At 45.0% G+C, this 18,258-nt stretch overlaps 1 protein-coding gene across 1 annotated transcript; it reads left to right on the top strand.

Annotated features, from left to right (window-relative positions):
* Positions 1-2,353: 2,353 nt before the first annotated feature.
* Positions 2,354-18,199, top strand: LOC128334745 (uncharacterized). The gene is made up of 7 exons (XM_053271855.1): positions 2,354-2,463; positions 5,033-5,404; positions 12,416-12,835; positions 14,002-14,088; positions 14,203-14,227; positions 14,315-14,349; positions 16,869-18,199. The coding sequence occupies exons 1-7, from the start codon at positions 2,421-2,423 to the stop codon at positions 17,045-17,047; spliced, it is 1,161 nt and encodes a 386-aa protein (XP_053127830.1). The 5' UTR covers positions 2,354-2,420; the 3' UTR covers positions 17,048-18,199.
* The last annotated feature ends 59 nt before the right edge of the window (positions 18,200-18,258 follow it).

The raw sequence follows: 18,258 nt of genomic DNA on the forward strand, positions 1-18,258 counted from the left end.
TTCATTTTGAATTTGAATCAAATTCTGAACATTAGTTTCAAATTTGAATTAAATTCAAATCTGGTACAAAAATTTGATACGAGTTCAAATCAAATTTGAATCAATTCAACCTTGTTTGGGGGCCTTTTTTAACCAATCAGGGGGCCTGAATAGTTTTTTAAAGGTGTCAAATGTCTCTCAAATTGAATTCGAATCAGAGTTTGAAAATTCAGATCAAATCGCTCCCTCTTGAATACCGATGACAGCCTGCTTTGACTGCAGCCTTGCAAGAAGGCTCATGCAAGATCAGAGCATAACCACTGGTTCCTTTTTGAGACTTGCGAAATTGTCTGCTCTTCTGAGCCAGAAAGGATTTTTCCCTGACAGAAGGATCTCTAACAGAATTGAATGCCTAGGTTGAAATGATGGACACCCGAATAAAATATGATTCTGAATTTAAGCTGACCCCCTTTAAAAATAGGGTTAAATACAGATTATACCTGTATTTACCTGAAAGGGACTCTGAATTTAACCCTGCCATTTCTAACATCAAAGAGCCTGGGGGGGGGGGAACTAATCCTAGATTCAGATAAATATGGTCTGTATCTTGGCTCTGAAATGAATCATACATTATTTTTGAATTAAAGGTAAAGTGTGCCATCGAGTCGGTTTCGACTTGGTTGAAATAATGGACACATTTAAAAGTGGACGCTCCTTCAAAAGGTTGTGTTCAGACCATTGCTGTGGAAGCTTTGTGTATGTGTGTCCTAAACATCTTCTCGTGTACAGGCTAAAGATGCCTGTGCTGAATGAGCTCCCTGTTCCTTTTCAGTTGCCTGCTGGTCTTCATGAAGCTTCTCTGCCCCCTCCCGCCCAGTCCAAAGTTTCCAAACAGGGATCTGCTTGGCTGAGAGAGTGCTGCTCTGCCATCTTGTGGCTGATCAAGGTAAAATGTCAAGTCCTTAAATGGGATCTGAGAGGAGTTCCCAACAGGGCCATTGTGGAGTATTTAAAAGATCTGGGGAACAGGCCACCACCCCCACCTCAAGTTTCCACACAGGGATGTGCTTGGCTGAGATGCTCTGCCATCTTGAGGCTGAAGAGGAGATTGATCCTCTTGAGGCTCTTAAATGGTATCTGAGACGGGTTCCCAACAGTCCGAGTGTACGAATCGATTCAAATTTGTATCGATTCAACTTGGATCTGGACAATACGAGTGATTCAAATTTGAATCGAATCAGTCCAAATCAATTCAAATGGCTTTCTAAGTTTAATTTCTATCAGGGTAGGGAGGAGGGAGGGGGAGTAGAGCCTCATTTCATCTTTTTTTTGTTTTAAAGAAAGAGGTGCCCAGGTGCTGGGACAGTAACTTTTGCAGTGAAGAGAATGCAGCGGGATGGGGGGTGGGGCGGGGGGGAGAGGCAACCTGACCCACCATCCTCCTGCAGCCTGGTAGCCGATAATATTAAAAACAGGAGGTGTGGATGCTTCCACTGCTGCACCCTTTCTGGAGGAGGTCATGGAGGAGGGAGGAAGTGGCTGATGGGATCACGGGCTCTGAGACTTCCACTGGAGGCCCATAGGCTGCTCCCGCCCCATGATGCCCCTGGTTCCTAAGCTGGTATCCACAGATGCTGTTGGACTCCACCTCCAGCCCCAATGCTAATCTTGCCCACGGAGGATGGGGACTGGGTCAAGTGAGGTGCACATGTTAAGCTGAATACCTTGCCCACACTGCCTCAGTAGCCAGCAGCTGTGGTGGTAGCAGTAGGAGGTCCCTCCTTCCAAAAGGCAGCAACACACTCTGCAAAGGGCAGAGAGCAGCACCTGGGTTGGGGAGGCAAGGGTGGGCATGGCTAGCAAGCTACATTGGCTCATTGGCCCACTGGGAGGGTGGGGTGACATCTGCTGCGATCTTCCCAGGGTCATCCTGAACAACCTGGGTGGATGACCTGGGTATTCTGGGGATGGATTCTTCTGCCATCCCCCAAATACCTCTAAGGCACGTTTGAAGCAATTGCCTTAGTTTGCCTCATGGAGGAGCCACCCCTGGGTTTAAGGCTCACACATCACAGCTAGTAGCTTCATGGTGAGCAACAGAGCTGTGCTTTGGAGCATCGGAAGCCACACCACACCCTTCAGTGGGACCCAGTATCTCCCCTCAGTACCGCACCCTTCCGATGTGGGCAGGTCTTCCACTCCCCGGAAGCTGGGTCCGGCACTGTGTGGGAAGGCCCACAGGGCGGTGTGATCCTTTTGTGCACTTCCTTCATGGAGCGAAACCATCTGCCCACAGAGCTGCTTTTCATGTGACCTGCTTCCTCTTGTGGTCTTCAGCTTCCGTTTACACTTTCTTCTGCTTTCGTCTTCTCCTCGAGTCATATTTGGAGCGAACCAGAGAACCTAAGAAGCAAGGCAGTTAGGTTTCTCACCTCCAGAAAATGCTTTTCGTGGTGGTCCTCATCTTTCTAAAAGAAGCCACAGGTATGTGTCCTCAGAAGAATATCTGCATTCTCCTTGTATCTTCTGCTTCAGTTTCTTTCAGACTGCACAACTCCCCATGTTGCAGTTGGGTTTGGGGAGGGCTTCATCAGGCTAGGACCATCCAGAAGCTGGCACCCCAGGAGGGATGCTGCTGACCCTTGTCCTGCCGATGATGAGTCTGTCATCTCTCTTACAACAGTGTGGACCGGGCTGTCTCTGGTACCCGCCTTCCTCCTGTTAATTGAGCCAATCACCCTGCTACCTGAGCAAAGAGGTACTCATGAAATTGATTGCCAGGAAATTTAGGACCAACAAACAGAAGTACTTTTTCACACAATGCATAATCAACTTGTGGAATTCTCTGCCACAAGATGTGGTGACAGCCAACAACCTGGATGGCTTTAAGAGGGGTTTGGATAACTTCATGGTGGAGAGGTCTATCAACGGCTACTAGTCGGAGGGCTATAGGCCACTTTCAGCCTCAGAGGCAGGATGCCTCTGCGTACCAGTTGCAGGGGAGTCACAGCAGGAGAGAGGGCATGCCCTCAACTCCTGCTATAGGCTTCCAGTGGCACCTGTTGGGCTACTGTGTGGAACAGGATGCTGGAGTAGATGGGCCTTGAGCCTGATCCAGCAGGGCTGTTCTTATGTACTTATGTTTTAGAATTCAGGGTTCTCTTTATTGAGCAGAGGGAGAGCAACTGGCCCTATCCAGCCCCAGCACAGCATCCCTCCAGTGGTTATTGCTGGTGCCACTGCCTATCTTATGTTTCTTTTTTTAGATAGTGAGCCCTTTGTGGATAGATAGATAGACAGACAGACACATACAGCTTTTGGAACTCGGGTTGAAAAAGTGTATATAAATATTTGTCTTTGTATTTGTCATCGTATTTGTATGGCTCATCAGCTTGCTGCCCCCAGCATGACTCTTCCTCCTTGTCTGCTTTCACTCAGAGCAGTGATCTTCACTATTTTTCAAGCAGGGGCCACTTGGGCAAAACACCTTGAAGATGAGAGCCCTTGCTGTGTGCCGACACTCTGCTGACTTCTGCACAGTCCTGCGGTTTCCTCAGTGCTGGGTGGGGGAGGCTTTAAGAGAGACTGAGCTTTCTCTTAAGAGCTCCAGGAGGAAAGCTCTGGGAAGGGCTACACTTCCCATCACTACATGTTTGCCTTCCAAGATAGTTCAGGGGCTCCAGAGGGCTCCCTTTCCCTTCAAGGAGCTTCATCCCCTCATCAGGTTGCCATGTCACCCAGAATTTCAAGCAGCCCCCCCCCCGAATTCTGGCTCCTCCCCCCGGCTGCTGAAATCACCCATATTTTTACTGGCTGAGGGGCAAGCAGCCTGAGAAATCTCTGCCCAGCTGCTTCTGAGTGCTGTGTGGCTTTCAGGACAGTAATCCCCTGAGGAGTGTTGGCTTTGTTTTTTATCCGCAGGGGATCGCTTATCAGGTAGTTGAGAGGATAGATCCCTGCCTCCTTTCTAAGATGTGTATTGTCATGTTTAACTTTGAGGTTTCCGTGCATGCCTACTTAGAAGCAAACACTGTTTTCAATCAGATCTCCTCTCAAATAAGTGTGTACAGAATTGAAGCCTTAATTTAAAACCTGTTTGTTTGTTTGTTTGTTTGTTCTATTGCTGCTGTTAATATTTTATTTTATTAACTATCTATATAGTTAATATCTATAGCGAATACAAGTCAACTGGGAAATGCATCTGTTAATCTGCACAACATGCAAATTATTTACAAGCCAATTTAAATAATATGCAAATTGGGGCACCTGGGTTTGGAGAGCCAGAATATGGTAACCCTACCCCCTCGTCTCCACGTGATGCCAGCATGGCTGTGCAGAGTATTCCACTCTGTGTGTGAAGCTTCACGCAGGCCCAAGAAGCAGAAGGGGGCAGCATCTGGTGCTTGCAGTGGGCGTCTCTGTTAGCAGCGCTTAGGAGGTGAGCAAGTGGCATCTGTGAGTCGGTGGCTGCTGCTGCTGCTAGATGCCACTTGAATCCTATTTGCACATTAATTAAAAAGACACGGTAAGGCTGTGCACACAAGCAAAAACTGATGGGCATACCCACACTGGAGACTCAGACAGGTTGAACTGTCATTATGCCTTCACTGTTTGTACACCTGAGGTCCTGCAAGACGGAGTTCTCAGCTCTTCCCCAAATTACAATGCCCAGGATTTGTGAGGAGGTGCTGGCAACTGAGCAGTATAGAAGTCATCTGAGTATGCTTGGAAAGAAGCTCCTTTGTGGTTGTGGAATCTCTCAGAGGGTGGGGTGTGTGTATGTTTCTCAGAAGAACATAAGAACAGCCCTGCTGGACCAGGTCCAAGGTCTATCTAGTCCAGCATCCTGTTTCCCACAGTGGCCCACCAGATGTTTCTGGGAAGCCCACAGGCAAGAGCTGAGGGCATGCCCTCTCTCCTGCCGTTGCTCCCCTGCAACTGGGATTTAGAGGAGTTAAGGTTTAGGGTTAGGGTGACAATCCTTGCTTGTCAAGCCGGAGGTTCTGAATCCTATTGCACTGTTCATTAGTGAATGTTTTTCTTTTGAAAACAGGGGATACCTTCTTCATTCATCACGATGGTCAAGGACCTAAGGAGTTGGTCTGCAAGAGAGCAACCAAGGCAGAAGACAGAATAGCCTGGTATGCAGGCACAGAATCCATGCAGACACTTAACCTGATGAGTTGTGCTCAAGGGGGCAACATTCTTCCACCACGGTCAGCGGTTCAACCGGTCAACAGTTCAACAAACTTTGATTTGCATTGTAAAAAAAAGGCATCCATAGTCAGTTTCTCCACTGGTGGAGTATTTGCCTGCAAATCCCTGAGGGATAATAGAATGGAGTATACATATCCCCTCTTTAGTAATTCAACTCACTGCAGCATTTATGACTTCTTTATTGTAGCAGTCCCGAACAGAACAGCAGGTGAGATGATCTTTAATCTGCATATAAATATATGGACTCAGATTTAATTTTTGACTGTAGAAAACTGAGGAAAGGTGAGAGCATGGGGACTGGTAGAGAAAGTTTTGTTCTGGGTTGAGCGTGTCTCAGACACTGAGAACTTACTAGGAGCAGAGGGCAACCAGGAGGAGGCAGCCGGGGGTAGAAGCATTCAGAATTGGGGAGTGGCGGTGGGGCTGGTGAATTATGTTGGCTCAATAGCCCACTGGGAGGGCAGGGTTACAAGAACTACCCGGGTGGGAGGCAGGGGAGGTAGGGGGCCATTCTGTCATCTCCAAAAAGGCCCCCAAAGCTGCACCGGAAGCAATTGCCTCAGTTTGCCTCAGAAAAAATATCCCAAGCTCAGCTAAGTCTTGCTTGGACAAGTGTCCCCAACACGTGATGTTACTTGTGAGTAGGGATGTGCATAAGCCAGTTTGGTACTGTTGAAAATTCTCTGTGGTGAGAGAATCCCTTTTTCAATATAGCAGAGTGCACAGAGGCACAAACACAGCGGATTTAGTTATGCATGCATGTGTGCTAAGAGTAAAGTAACTTGGAGCCAATTGCTAGTTTCAAATCAATATAAAAGGTATTTATTAAGGAACTCCATTCTAGATAGGAAAGTGAGGATTTAGGATCTCTAATCTATCTATCTAAATGGATGCAGATGGATTCACCATCTTCTCTGCACATATGGTGCAGGGCAAGAGACTTGCCATGTTGCAAGGTCAACAGCCAGGTAGCAAGAGAGAGAAGGAGGAAGGAAGTTGAATCCCCTAAGATTAGCAATCTACATTTCAAAGGGATAGCATCAGAGCAGCAGGAAGTGATGACCAAATGTCTTTGACCTTCTAGCCCTCTGACTTACTAGTCTGTCCTCCACTGTCTGAGGCAAAGAGACAGCGCAAAGTCCTTTACTTCCAACACCCCCTCTCGTTGTCTCGTGACTCAGTTCACAATATTCATTTTCTCTCTCAGCTTTTCAAAGCAGGGTCTTGGTAGTGGCTTAGTGAGTAAGTCTGCAAGCATTTCATTTGTCGGGCAGTAGAGCAACTTGATTAGTCCATCTTTCTGCAGACTTCTCACTACATGGTACTTCACATCAATATGTCTGGTACTCCTCTTTACATCTTCTTGTTTGGAGAGTTGAATGCAGCTTTGGTTGTCTTCATACACTGGTATGGGCTGTGGTACCTCTGTACCTAGGTCCTTCAGTAGTTGACACAGCCATTGTATCTCGTGACAGCCCTGTGCAGCTGATACATATTCCGCTTCAGTGGTTGATGATGCTACTATGTCTTGTTTTCTGCTTGACCAGCTTATCGCTCCATCTCCATAGAAAATTATGTGACCACTGGTGGATTTCCTGTCTGTTATATCTCCACCCCAGTCTGCATCTACATATGCTTCTAGCTTTGGTTGACTATTAGCTGGCAGCTTGAGCTTAAAATGTGCAGTACCCTTTAGGTACCTAACAAGTCTTTTCATTGCATTCCAGTCCTTGACTGTTGGTGATGCAGTCTTTCTACAAAGTAAGCCAACTGCTGTACTAATATCTGGCCTAGTGAGTGTACTAATGTATAAAAGCTTACCCAATGCTTCACGATATCTATGGTTGTCAGATAGTGGCTCAGTTTGATCTTCTTGCTTTATGTAGTTCACTTCCATTGGAGTTGGTGTAGGATTTGCATTTTCCAGTCTGGGCAAGTTTATCAAGTCTTTAATTTTCTGTTCTTGGTTGATCAGGAAACTTCCATCTTTCTCTCTTTGTACTTGAATGCCCAAGTAGTGTGCAATGTTGCCAAGTTGCTTGACTTCCACTTCTTTGTTCAGATGATCCATTATTTCCTTGCTGTCATCTGGATTTTCATAGGCAAAAATCAAATCATCAACATACGCCAAAATGTAAGTCCATTTCCCATCTCTGCATCTCGTGTACAGGCAGGGATCAGCTTCACTTCTTTTGAAGTTTGCTTGAAGCAGCATATCATTCAGTTTTATATTCCATGCTCTGGCAGCTTGTTTTAAACCATAAATGCTCTTTTGCAGTTTGCATACATAGTCCTCTTTGCCTTCCTGTAAGAAACCTGGTGGTTGTTGCATGTAAATGTCCTCTTCTAGTTCACCATGCAAGAATGCAGTTTTCACGTCTAGGTGCTCAACATGCATTCCTTTGCTAGCAGCAATACTTCAGAGTCCTTACTGTGGTATGTTTAACCACTGGTGCAAAGGTTTCATCATAATCTTCTCCATATTTTTGTGAATATCCTTTTGCTACTAATCTGGCTTTGTAGCGCTGAATCTCACCATCAGCATCATGTTTGAGTTTGAAAACCCATTTGCAGCCAATAACTTTTCTTCCTTGTGGTAACTTAGTAAGAGTCCAGGTTTTGTTTTCTGTAGAGCCTCAAGCTCTTCAATTGCAGCCTGTTTCCACTTCTGGGCTTCTGGTTGTGGTAGCTGGGATATTTCCTCCCATGATGAAGGTTCTGGTTGTTCCGCTGTTCTTGCGAGGTAGGACAGCCTCAGAGCTGGAACACCTCTGTTTGAGCGCGTTGATCACCTCACCTCACCCTCTGTGGTCCCTTCTATCACCTCAGGTGCGTCTGGTGGATCGCTGGGGGTCTCTGTGTCAAGTGTGGTTGGATCTGGATCTGCTGTCTCCTCCTCCTCCTCAGTTCCTCTGAGATCAGGAAGCATAATCCAGTCATCAGGGTGCTTGGTCTGGTTGCTTGCTTCAGTGTAGGCCCCCTCTGAAGGTGTAGCTCTTTCATCCTCTTCAAAACACACTGCTCTGCTTATGGTTATCCTGTTGGTGTCAGGATCCAGAATTCTGTAGGCTTTGGATTGTGCTGCGTAGCCTACAAAAATCCCTTTTGTGGCCCTAGGCCCTAACTTAGTCCTTTTTTCCTTTGGGATGTATGAGTAAGCCGTGCTTCCAAAGACACGCAGATGCGTCAGGGACAGCTTATGACCATGCCAAAGTTCATAAGGTGTTGTTTCAATAGGTTTTGTGTTCATTCTGTTGTGTATGTATGTAGCAGTCATGATGCCTTCTCCCCAGAATTTCTGTGGGAGGTGTGCGTCAGCAAGCATGCATCTTACCATGTCCAGTAGAGTTCTGTTCATTCTTTCTGCGATTCCATTTTGGGGCGGGCAGTAAGGCACCGTAGTTTGATGCATGATTCCATGTTCTCTCAAGAACTGCTGTGTAGCATTGGACATGTATTCTCCTCCATTGTCTGTGCGCAGGATCTTTGGCTTCCAGCCAAATTTGTTGCTTGCCATCGCCACATATTGTTTTAATTTCTCCAGCATCTCTGATTTTTCCTTCAGTAAATAAACACACGTGTATCGTGAGAAATCATCTGTTATAGTTAGAAAATATTTATGATTACCTATGGTTGCTGGTAGTGGTCCAGATATGTCACTGTGGATCAGATCCAAGGGTCCTTTCGTCTTCCTTTCACTCTGCTTTGGGAATGGCTTGTTTACTGCTTTGAACTCGAGACAAGAAACACAGTTAGTTACAGTGTCACATGGTACAAAATCAATGCCATTAGCTAATCCCTGTTCCTTCATGTTCTGAATTGATTCAACACTTCTGTGTCCAAATCTTCTGTGCCATAATTGTAAGCAGTTTCCATGCTGACACAACTTGGCTAGGTTCACTACATTAGGCTGGTATGCCTCAGGTCTGGACTGGGCTGGTCTTTCTCTGTCTGTAAATTGCTGTTCCACATGATAAAGACCTTGAAATTCCGAGCCCACAAGGCAAACTTCTCCATTCTGGGTAACAACACATTGTCCATCTTTAATATACAATTCACAGCCTTGTTGCTCTAGCTTGGATATTGAAATCAAGGAGCTTGAGAATTCAGGGATATACAAAACATCTCTCAGAAAAAATGGTTTAACAGATCCATCCAGCAATTTGCAATATAAAATTCCTTCGCCCTTTTTCTTTGCTTTAATTGTAGTATTATTGCCCAAATAAACAGTCTCTTCAGGAATATCAAACAGTTCAGTATAGAAACTTAGATTTTTAGAAATATGGACAGATGACCCAGAATCTAAAATCAGCTTTTCATTATTTTTCATTAAATTAACACTATAGTTCTTGTTGAAATGTCTGTCTGTATACTTGGAATCTCTATTTTCATTCTCCTTTGTTTGACTGATATTCCCAGACCTCCTGGTCTGATTCTTGGGACAATGCGCCACCCGGTGGCCAAATTCGTTACATAGGAAACACCTGAAGGCTTTGTTTCCAGCTGACCTCATTTCAGCACTGGCGGTCATGTGACCTCTCTCTCTGGGCTGAGTTTCTCTGGTGTAATCGGCTCTCTTTGTATGCAAATGTGAGGTGCCCATGCGGTTCCCTCTTGCAGCATTTCCTCCAGCATTCCCTCCCCATCTCGGGTTACGTCTGGAATGATCAATTGTTGCTTTAAAAGCAAAGCTGCTAGCCAGTTCACTTTCATAGCGTGAGTTTAAAAGGTTTCTTCGGTTAGCCTCCGAAGACAATGTTTCTACAGCCTTTTCAAATTTTAGATTGGTGTGGGTTTCCAATTGCCCAATTATAGTGCTATAGGAAGCAGGCAAGCTCAAGAACAGAGTCTCCAGCTTTTGACTCTCTGTAAATTCCTCTCCTGCTTGTCTAAATTGGAAAAAGAAATCTTCCAAAGTCCCAATAAAAGTAGAGAAACAGTCCCCATCTTTATATTGGAGATCTTGCAATTTTCGGCGTAAATTAAACGTGTATGCCCATCCTTTCCTCATATGCATAGAATCTAGCTTGTTTAGCATCTCCTTTGAGGTTCCAAGATCACAAATAGCATAAAGGAAAGTTTTACTCACGGAAGCTGCAATCATCGCTTGTGATTTTTGGTCCTTAATTAGCCAGAGTTCCTTCTCCTTTTTCTCAGCATCCGAGGTTCCATCTGGCGGGGGGTCTTCCTCAGTAACTTGGTGGAGTCCCTCTGCTTTCAGTGCAATCCTCAGTCGAGTCTTCCATTCCAAGTAATTATCCGCTTCCAGGATGGTAAGCCTGAGTTTTCCCTCCAGGTATGCAGCCATGCTCACCGGCTCCAAAAGGCAGTTGCTGTAGATTAGCAATTCAAAGTGTCCACGCTAGATCTCAATGGATCTCCTGGAACAAACCTAACTCTCTAGTTGCAGCACACGCAGCTCAAAATACTGCTCCCATAACTTGCTGGAGCCCATAACCTGTTGGAAATTCTCTGTGGTGAGAGAATCCCTTTTTCAATATAGCAGAGTGCACAGAGGCACAAACACAGCGGATTTAGTTATGCATGCATGTGTGCTAAGAGTAAAGTAACTTGGAGCCAATTGCTAGTTTCAAATCAATATAAAAGGTATTTATTAAGGAACTCCATTCTAGATAGGAAAGTGAGGATTTAGGATCTCTAATCTATCTATCTAAATGGATGCAGATGGATTCACCATCTTCTCTGCACATATGGTGCAGGGCAAGAGACTTGCCATGTTGCAAGGTCAACAGCCAGGTAGCAAGAGAGAGAAGGAGGAAGGAAGTTGAATCCCCTAAGATTAGCAATCTACATTTCAAAGGGATAGCATCAGAGCAGCAGGAAGTGATGACCAAATGTCTTTGACCTTCTAGCCCTCTGACTTACTAGTCTGTCCTCCACTGTCTGAGGCAAAGAGACAGCGCAAAGTCCTTTACTTCCAACAGGTACCTCCTTTGGGAGGCACCACATGGGCTCAGGCACCCACAGCCAAACCAGTTTGGTGGGGTGGAGAGTGGTTCCCTTCCAGAGCAGGTAAGCAGGACTTTACCTGCTCCGCTGCCCCCCCCGCTTCCCCCCACTGTTTTCCCAGCACAACTCTGGGGCTGTTCCCTGCAGGGTGTGTTCAGCGTTGACATCCACATGTACAGATGCCACATGTAGCCTGAAGGGAGCAGTCCTGCAGCTGTGTGTGGTCTTTGCTAGAGCAGTGCAACACCTGGAAAAGTAGAGGCATAGCAGCAGCACAGAAAAGGCCAATTCCATTAGGAAGGGGGCTGAGAATAAAACTGCTAATGTTATAATGCCCTTATACAAAACTATGGTGCGGCCACATCTGGAGTACTGCGTACAATTCTGGTCACCACATCTACAAAAGGACATTGTAGAACTGGATATTGCTGGTCCACAATCGAAATAAAACTATCTATTTATCTTGTAGAACTGGAAAAGGTGCAGAAGAAGTCAACCAAGATGATCAGGGGCCTAGAGCACCTTTCTTATGAGCCAAGACTACAATACCTGGGGCTATTTAGTTTAGAAAAAAAGATGACTGCGGGGAGACATGATAGAGGTCTATAAAATCGTGCATGGTGTGGAGAAAGTGGATAGAGAGAAATTCTTCTCCCTCTCACATAACACTAGAACCAGGAGTGATCCCATGAAATTGATTGCCAGGAAATTTAGGACCAACAAACAGAAGTACTCTTTCACACAATGCATAATCAACTTGTGGAATTCTCTGCCACAAGATGTGGTAACAGCCAACAACCGGCTTAAAGAGGGGTTTGGATAACTTCATGGAGGAGAGGTCTATCATCGGCTACTAGTTGGATGGCTATTGGCCAGCTCCAGCCTCAAAGGCAGGATGCCCCTGAGTACCAGTTTCAGGGGAGTAACAGCAGGAGGGAGGGCATGCCCTCAACTCCTGCCTGTAGGCTTCCAGCGGCATCTGGTGGGCCACTGTGCGAAACAGGATGCTGGACTAGATGGGCCTTCTTGGGCCTGATCTAGCAGGGCTGTTCTTTTGTTCTTATGTAAAGGAAATCCTTACCTGCTCCTTAATGACATCCTTACCTGCACCCACCCACTCCTGCATGAGCCATTCGTGGACATCCCTACAGTGTAGGGCACAAATATCAGCAAAGGAAATAGGCAAGATCTTTCACATTCCTGAAAAACTATTTATAATCTCATGTGCTTGTTTCATTTTGTGTTATAGAGGAGAAGATCTTTGAGGAAAGCAGTGAGCCATTACGGAAAAGTCTGTCAGTTGATGAAAGCGACAGTTTTACCCTCGACTGTAGATTTCAACTGAACGATTCCTCCCTAACCTTTGTTGTGTATTGGATCAAGGATACTTCTCCAAACACATGCCTTCATTCTGTTGCAAATGAAGGTGGTTATGTGACTAATTTTTCTTACGATGTAAACTGCTGTGTTGATGCCACAATCAAAGAGAGACAGGAGCATCATTCATCTGTGAACGGGTCACAGCACTGGCATAACATTACAATTTTCAATGCTACTTCTTCTGACAGCGGGACATATTTTTGCATAGTTTCTGCCTGGTCATTCGGGAAGCACATCTGGAAGACTGCATCTGAACTGTCTGTAAAAGTGGGGAATCACAAGGTGCCATGTGAGTTTAGAAAGAATATAAAATGTGCTTTGCAGATTGATATTAGAAATATGCATTATGAACCCCAAAGGAACGGAAAGAAAATATCATGTATTTTGTAGGATTTATATTTTATACAAAATTTATATTTTATACAAAATATAAATGATAACAGCAAACAACCACCCCCTCCTCCATCCATACTCTAGTTATCAGACGAGTGAGTCCTTGGTCTGCAGCAAGATAGACCCTTGGTCTCATCCAACAAAGTAACTCTTAACAATCATATCAGCTATGATTGTTAAGAAGTGACTTGGGAAGCTTGCAAAGGAGAGCTTGTAAAGAGCAGTAAGGGAGCTCTGCAGTTGAACATGAGCCAGCAGTGTGATACAGCAGCTAAAAAGGTGAATGTGATCCTGGTCTGCTTTAACAGAGGCATACTGCTTAGTTCAAAAGAGGTAATATCTTTTAATTATTACTGCGTGTAAGAGCAAATCATGAGCACAGAAATCATTTAAGAACAATAGCACATCCAAAATTCTATAGCTGTTGAATAGCTTTTCCTTGGGGTCATCCCCAATAAGATAGATAGATAAATAAATAAATAAATATTCACAGTGTTACGGAGATGCAACACTCTACCCTGGAGCTTCTGCAGGCTCAGAATGTTGAGCCCCGCTCCTGCTGAGAAGCTGTGGTTGCCCAAACAGCACTCTTCCAATTTCCCCTGTTGCTGCAAACAGAGAAAATTGCAGTGGTGGTGCTTCTGCAGCAGCTGCTTCTCAACAGCGTTGAGGCTGCTAATAGGGAAGTGCAGGGACCAGTGTTCAGCCGGTTCGGCAGTGGGGGCTTACCTCTAAGGAGCAGGGAGGGTGCCCATCCCCCCTCCTCATAGCCCAAACCGGGACCGTAGGGCGGCTGCGTACTTCCTTGCAGCCCCGTTCAGCAGCATACTGGGAGTGGCCGGTGTATGTCCGGGGGCAGGGCATCCTCCCTGCTCCTTAGAGGTAACCCCCCCCCCCATTGCCAAACCGGACGAACATGGTTCGTGGGAAAGGACTGCCGGACTGGTTCGTGCACATCCCTAGCCGCTTCTGCATCTGCAGCAGCCTCAGGGCCCAGCATTACAGCTCCATAATCCTGCACATCAGATGGGCCACTGATATGATCTCTGACCATCTTTTTAGGGCTACTGATCACCCTGGGAGCAATCGGAGGCTTTGTTCTGATTGGTGGGATAACATGGTTCTTTTGCTGGAAGAAGAATTCACAAGGTAATGCAAAGCGAATCAAAGTGGTGGGAAGTGATCAAAAGTGACATTCAAAGTGATTGTACAATCAGCCTTTGAAATGTTAAAGATCTTACAACCCATAATTTTTTCTTACAGGAAAATCAGGCAAGCAAGATCACAGGTAGGACATTTCCTACAGTATCTCACCTGCCCACCCCCAACCCCCAATAACAGAAATGTCTCTAAAACCACTTTCTCTTTTATTTAGGGATCCTCCCACAGTTGAATTAGAAGGCGATGAATGTAAGCACAATCCCTTTTTCATCCATTTCATTTGAAGTGACACTATCATGAGACATTTAGTGTCTGGTGTCAACCAGGCACCACGAACCTTAGAAAACCAGACACCAGGAATCTTGTAGAGCTGGAAGGGTCAGTGGAGACCTTCCAGTTCAACCTCCTACACAGATCAGCAGCCTCCTATACCAAGGTTTCCCAACCTTGGGTCCCCAGATATTGTTGAACTATAACTCCCAAGAACCGTAGCCAAATGCCATTGTGGCAGGGGGTGATTGGAGTTGTAGTTTGACAACACATCTGGTGACCCAAAGTTGGGAAGGCCAGTAACACACCCTCCCAGAGAGCTTTTTTTTTAAAGCAAAGGAGAGCCCACAACTGTGTGAGGTGGGCTGTTCCACTGTCCAACACATTTACACTTTGTATCAGTCAATCAATCATCTTTATTATGGTCCAAGACCAGCGTAAGACAGAGCAGTAGAGCATGATTTAAAATAATTATGAAACCATAAAACGATGTTATTTTAGATTTCCACACTAATGTTATAAAGCTATAATATAATGCTAAAAGGCTGCTACCCTTAAAAGAGAGGGTAGCTATAAAATTATTAAAATTCTAAGCATATAAAAAGTGGAATATATAAAATGCAAAAAGCAGTGGCTATAATAGAATATATAAAATAAAGCATCTAACTTAAAACATTAAAAATATAGTACAAACAGCAGTTTAAACTATGCAGCACTGATGCAGGGAAATAGCCTGGCAGTCACGGCCCGACTATGGGGGTCTTAGAGAGGACTGCAGCATCGTCGGCATAGAGCAATGATCCTATCCACCAGCTTTGGAGGGTGAAATTCTGGGCTACTAAGGCATCTCACCATGTCATTGATATAAAAGTTGAAAAGGAGCGGGGCAAATGCATCCTTGTTTGACTTCCTTCTGTGTCAGGATGGCCCTTGTGGGTCACACTTTACCTTGAGGGTCGTGTCTGCATGAAGAATGCAGATCAGATCGAGCAGACGATGGTTGTTTGAGGAGGCTTCCAACTTCTCCCATAGCTTGACTCGGGAGATAGAATCAAAAGCAGCCTTAAGATCAATGAAGGCAGCGTAGAGGGAGGCCAAGTTGCTGGAAGAATATTTTTCAATGAGGTGCTTAACCGGCATTGATCAGTTGTGGATCTGCCCTCCCTGAAGCTGGCTCTGCAAGCAGATTTTCTTGGTCTAGCCAGTCCTTAAGTTTCCTATGTAGATGTCTAGCATAGAGCTTGCTGATAGGGATGTGCAAACAGGTCTGACGGTTCGGGGTTGGACTGAACCATCCCCTGCTCGGCCCAACCCCGGACCGACCCCCCTCCCCTGACTGTTTGCGGACCACTTGCCACACTCACTGCCCCCTCACTGCCTCCAACAACTTCCCCAAAGTGGGCAAGTTTAATAATAATTTTTTTAAAAGGTCCGCGAACCCACCTGGACTGAACCGAACCGGGGGGAGGGGTCGAGGGGGTGCCGGACTGAACTGGCCTGGCCTGGTTCGAGTCCGGTCTGGACTCGAACTGAACCAGGCCTGCTGGTTCTTTGCACACCCCTCCCTCCTGATGGTGTTGAGCAGGCTGACGGGCCTATCGTTGGCGGGGTCCTCCTTTCTTCCCTTTTTGAATATGGGGATGATAATGCCAACCCCCAGTCTTTGGGAATACGGCCATGAAAGTAAATGTAAGTACAATGCTAAGCCAAGACAGGAGCCCACCAGTCTATATTATTTTTATAAGCTCCAGAGGGATCAGGTCTTCTCTGGGGTGTACACTTAGTCAATTTCTTGTAATGTCAGCCTAAACCTACTTCCTTGGAATCCATCTCATTTTCAACAAGTAAGCTCCATCTTCTGTGTAACAGGCCTGCAGGTAGAGTATTTGCAGATTGTTGTCATATCTTCCTTTAGTCTTCTCGGCTCCAGGTTAAACATACCCAATTACCCAGTTCCATTTCACAGAGCAGATCTGATGAATGGGAAATATGAAGTGCGGAAGCATCCTGCTAACATTTGCTGAAAGCTACATATTCCACATCACTTGTGCAAGTTCACTTCTTCCCGATGTGGTCATTTCCTACATGCAGTGTATGTGTGTTTTAATGGGAAAGGATATTTGGTTACCTATAATTTGAAGTAGTAGAATCCAGGAAGGTCTTGATTGGGGAAGGCGTATAATTTTGCCAAATGTGTATCTTGGCACTGAAATGAATAACCCTGGGGTTCTCAAGCGTGGATCCCTAGATCTTGCTGGATTACAACTCTCATCTTCCCCTGCCACAGTGGCCTCTGGCCATTGTGGCTGGGGAAGATGGGAGTTGTAGTCCAACAACTTCTAGGGTCTCAACTTTGAGAATCCCTGGAATAATCCCTAATTTTTCACCTCCCTTTCTCTCTCTAAAGAGTTGCTTTTCCAGTGAGTTTTAAAAACTGATTTTCATTTCATTCAGATTGACAGCTGTATGTGATTCTGCTCTTTCCTTTGGTCTTACAGGCACACCATATGCCGTATGCAGTCGCAATGATATAGGTGGAAATGAAGTTTTGTATTCTCTTGCAATGAGTCCTGGTTGGCAGCCAGATGGCGCCCCCTCTTTGCAAGATGGCAAAACAGGATCTAAAATCCAACTTGGAGAAGATGGTCAAGCACTCTATGCGGTGGTGAATAAATGAATGAATGAATGAATGAATCTTTATTTCGGGTAACGGACAGAACAAACTACAAATTACCACCAATTAATTAATAATCCATCAGAAAATAGAATCTAAACACAATAGAAATGACCCAAGGCAAAAAACAAGAACAAAAACCCTATGCCTACATAATGCTTGCAAATCAAGTGAAGTGGTCATCTTGTGATGCACTTTGCTTGGCTGTGATTGGTGGTCAGGGCTGTCCTTCATGGAAGAAGGAAGCCCACACAGCCAGTTCCCCACTCCTCTCTGCAGTCTCTCTGATTGCAGTTTGGTTCCTGTCTGTTTCATCTGAACACAGTCAGGTAAGCATGCATTTGGAGGGAGAGGGAGAACTGCGGGTACATTGGACCCTTGGTTCCATGTTATATGTGGATGGGAACATTAAATCCCTACGAACTTGGTGAAAAGGCACCCTTTAATGTGGTGATTCTCTTTATTTAGCAGGAGGAGAGTAACTGTCCCTATCCACCCCAGCATAGTACTTCCAGTGACTGTTGCTGGTGTCTATCTAATGTTGCTTTTTAGATTGTGAGCCCTTTGGGGCCAGGGATCCATCTTATTTATTTATTATTTCTCTGTGTCCTGAGCCATTTTTGGAAGGGTGGTATAGAAATCGAATACAACAACACAACAACAACAACAATAGTATCATTTTCATCTGATATAAGAAAATTCACATAAGACCTCTGTGCATTCAAAAGTACATAGTTTAACCTGATGCTCGAAAAACTATACCAAGATATTTAAAACATGTTACCAGCTCTAACCTGAGACGGTTTAGCCACCAATTTCTTAATTTAGTTCACTTCTCAAACACCATTGCTTTGTTTTATCATACATAGTGATCTTTCATGTTGCAACTCCTTTTAAAAACTGACAGTAATTGGGTTTCTGGTGATAATTACTTTCAATCCGGACTGCTGTTTTATCTTGTGTATAGCTTGTATTATCTGCATAAAATCTGTCTCTGTTGCTGTATTTTATTGCATTTTATGATAATGTACCATGTTTTATTGTTTTTATTAATTTAGTGTGAATTTTATGCTTTAATTGTTTTATTGTAAACTACCCTGAGCAGCAGTGTCCTTAGTGAATTTTTTTAAAAAAATAAAATGATAAATAAATGTAGAGTGCTGTGCCTTGATATGGGAAATCCAGGTTTAAGTCTACACTCAGCTATGAAGCTA

The sequence above is a fragment of the Hemicordylus capensis genome, chromosome 10 (genome assembly GCF_027244095.1).
Source record: "Hemicordylus capensis ecotype Gifberg chromosome 10, rHemCap1.1.pri, whole genome shotgun sequence".
NCBI lineage: Eukaryota > Metazoa > Chordata > Lepidosauria > Squamata > Cordylidae > Hemicordylus > Hemicordylus capensis.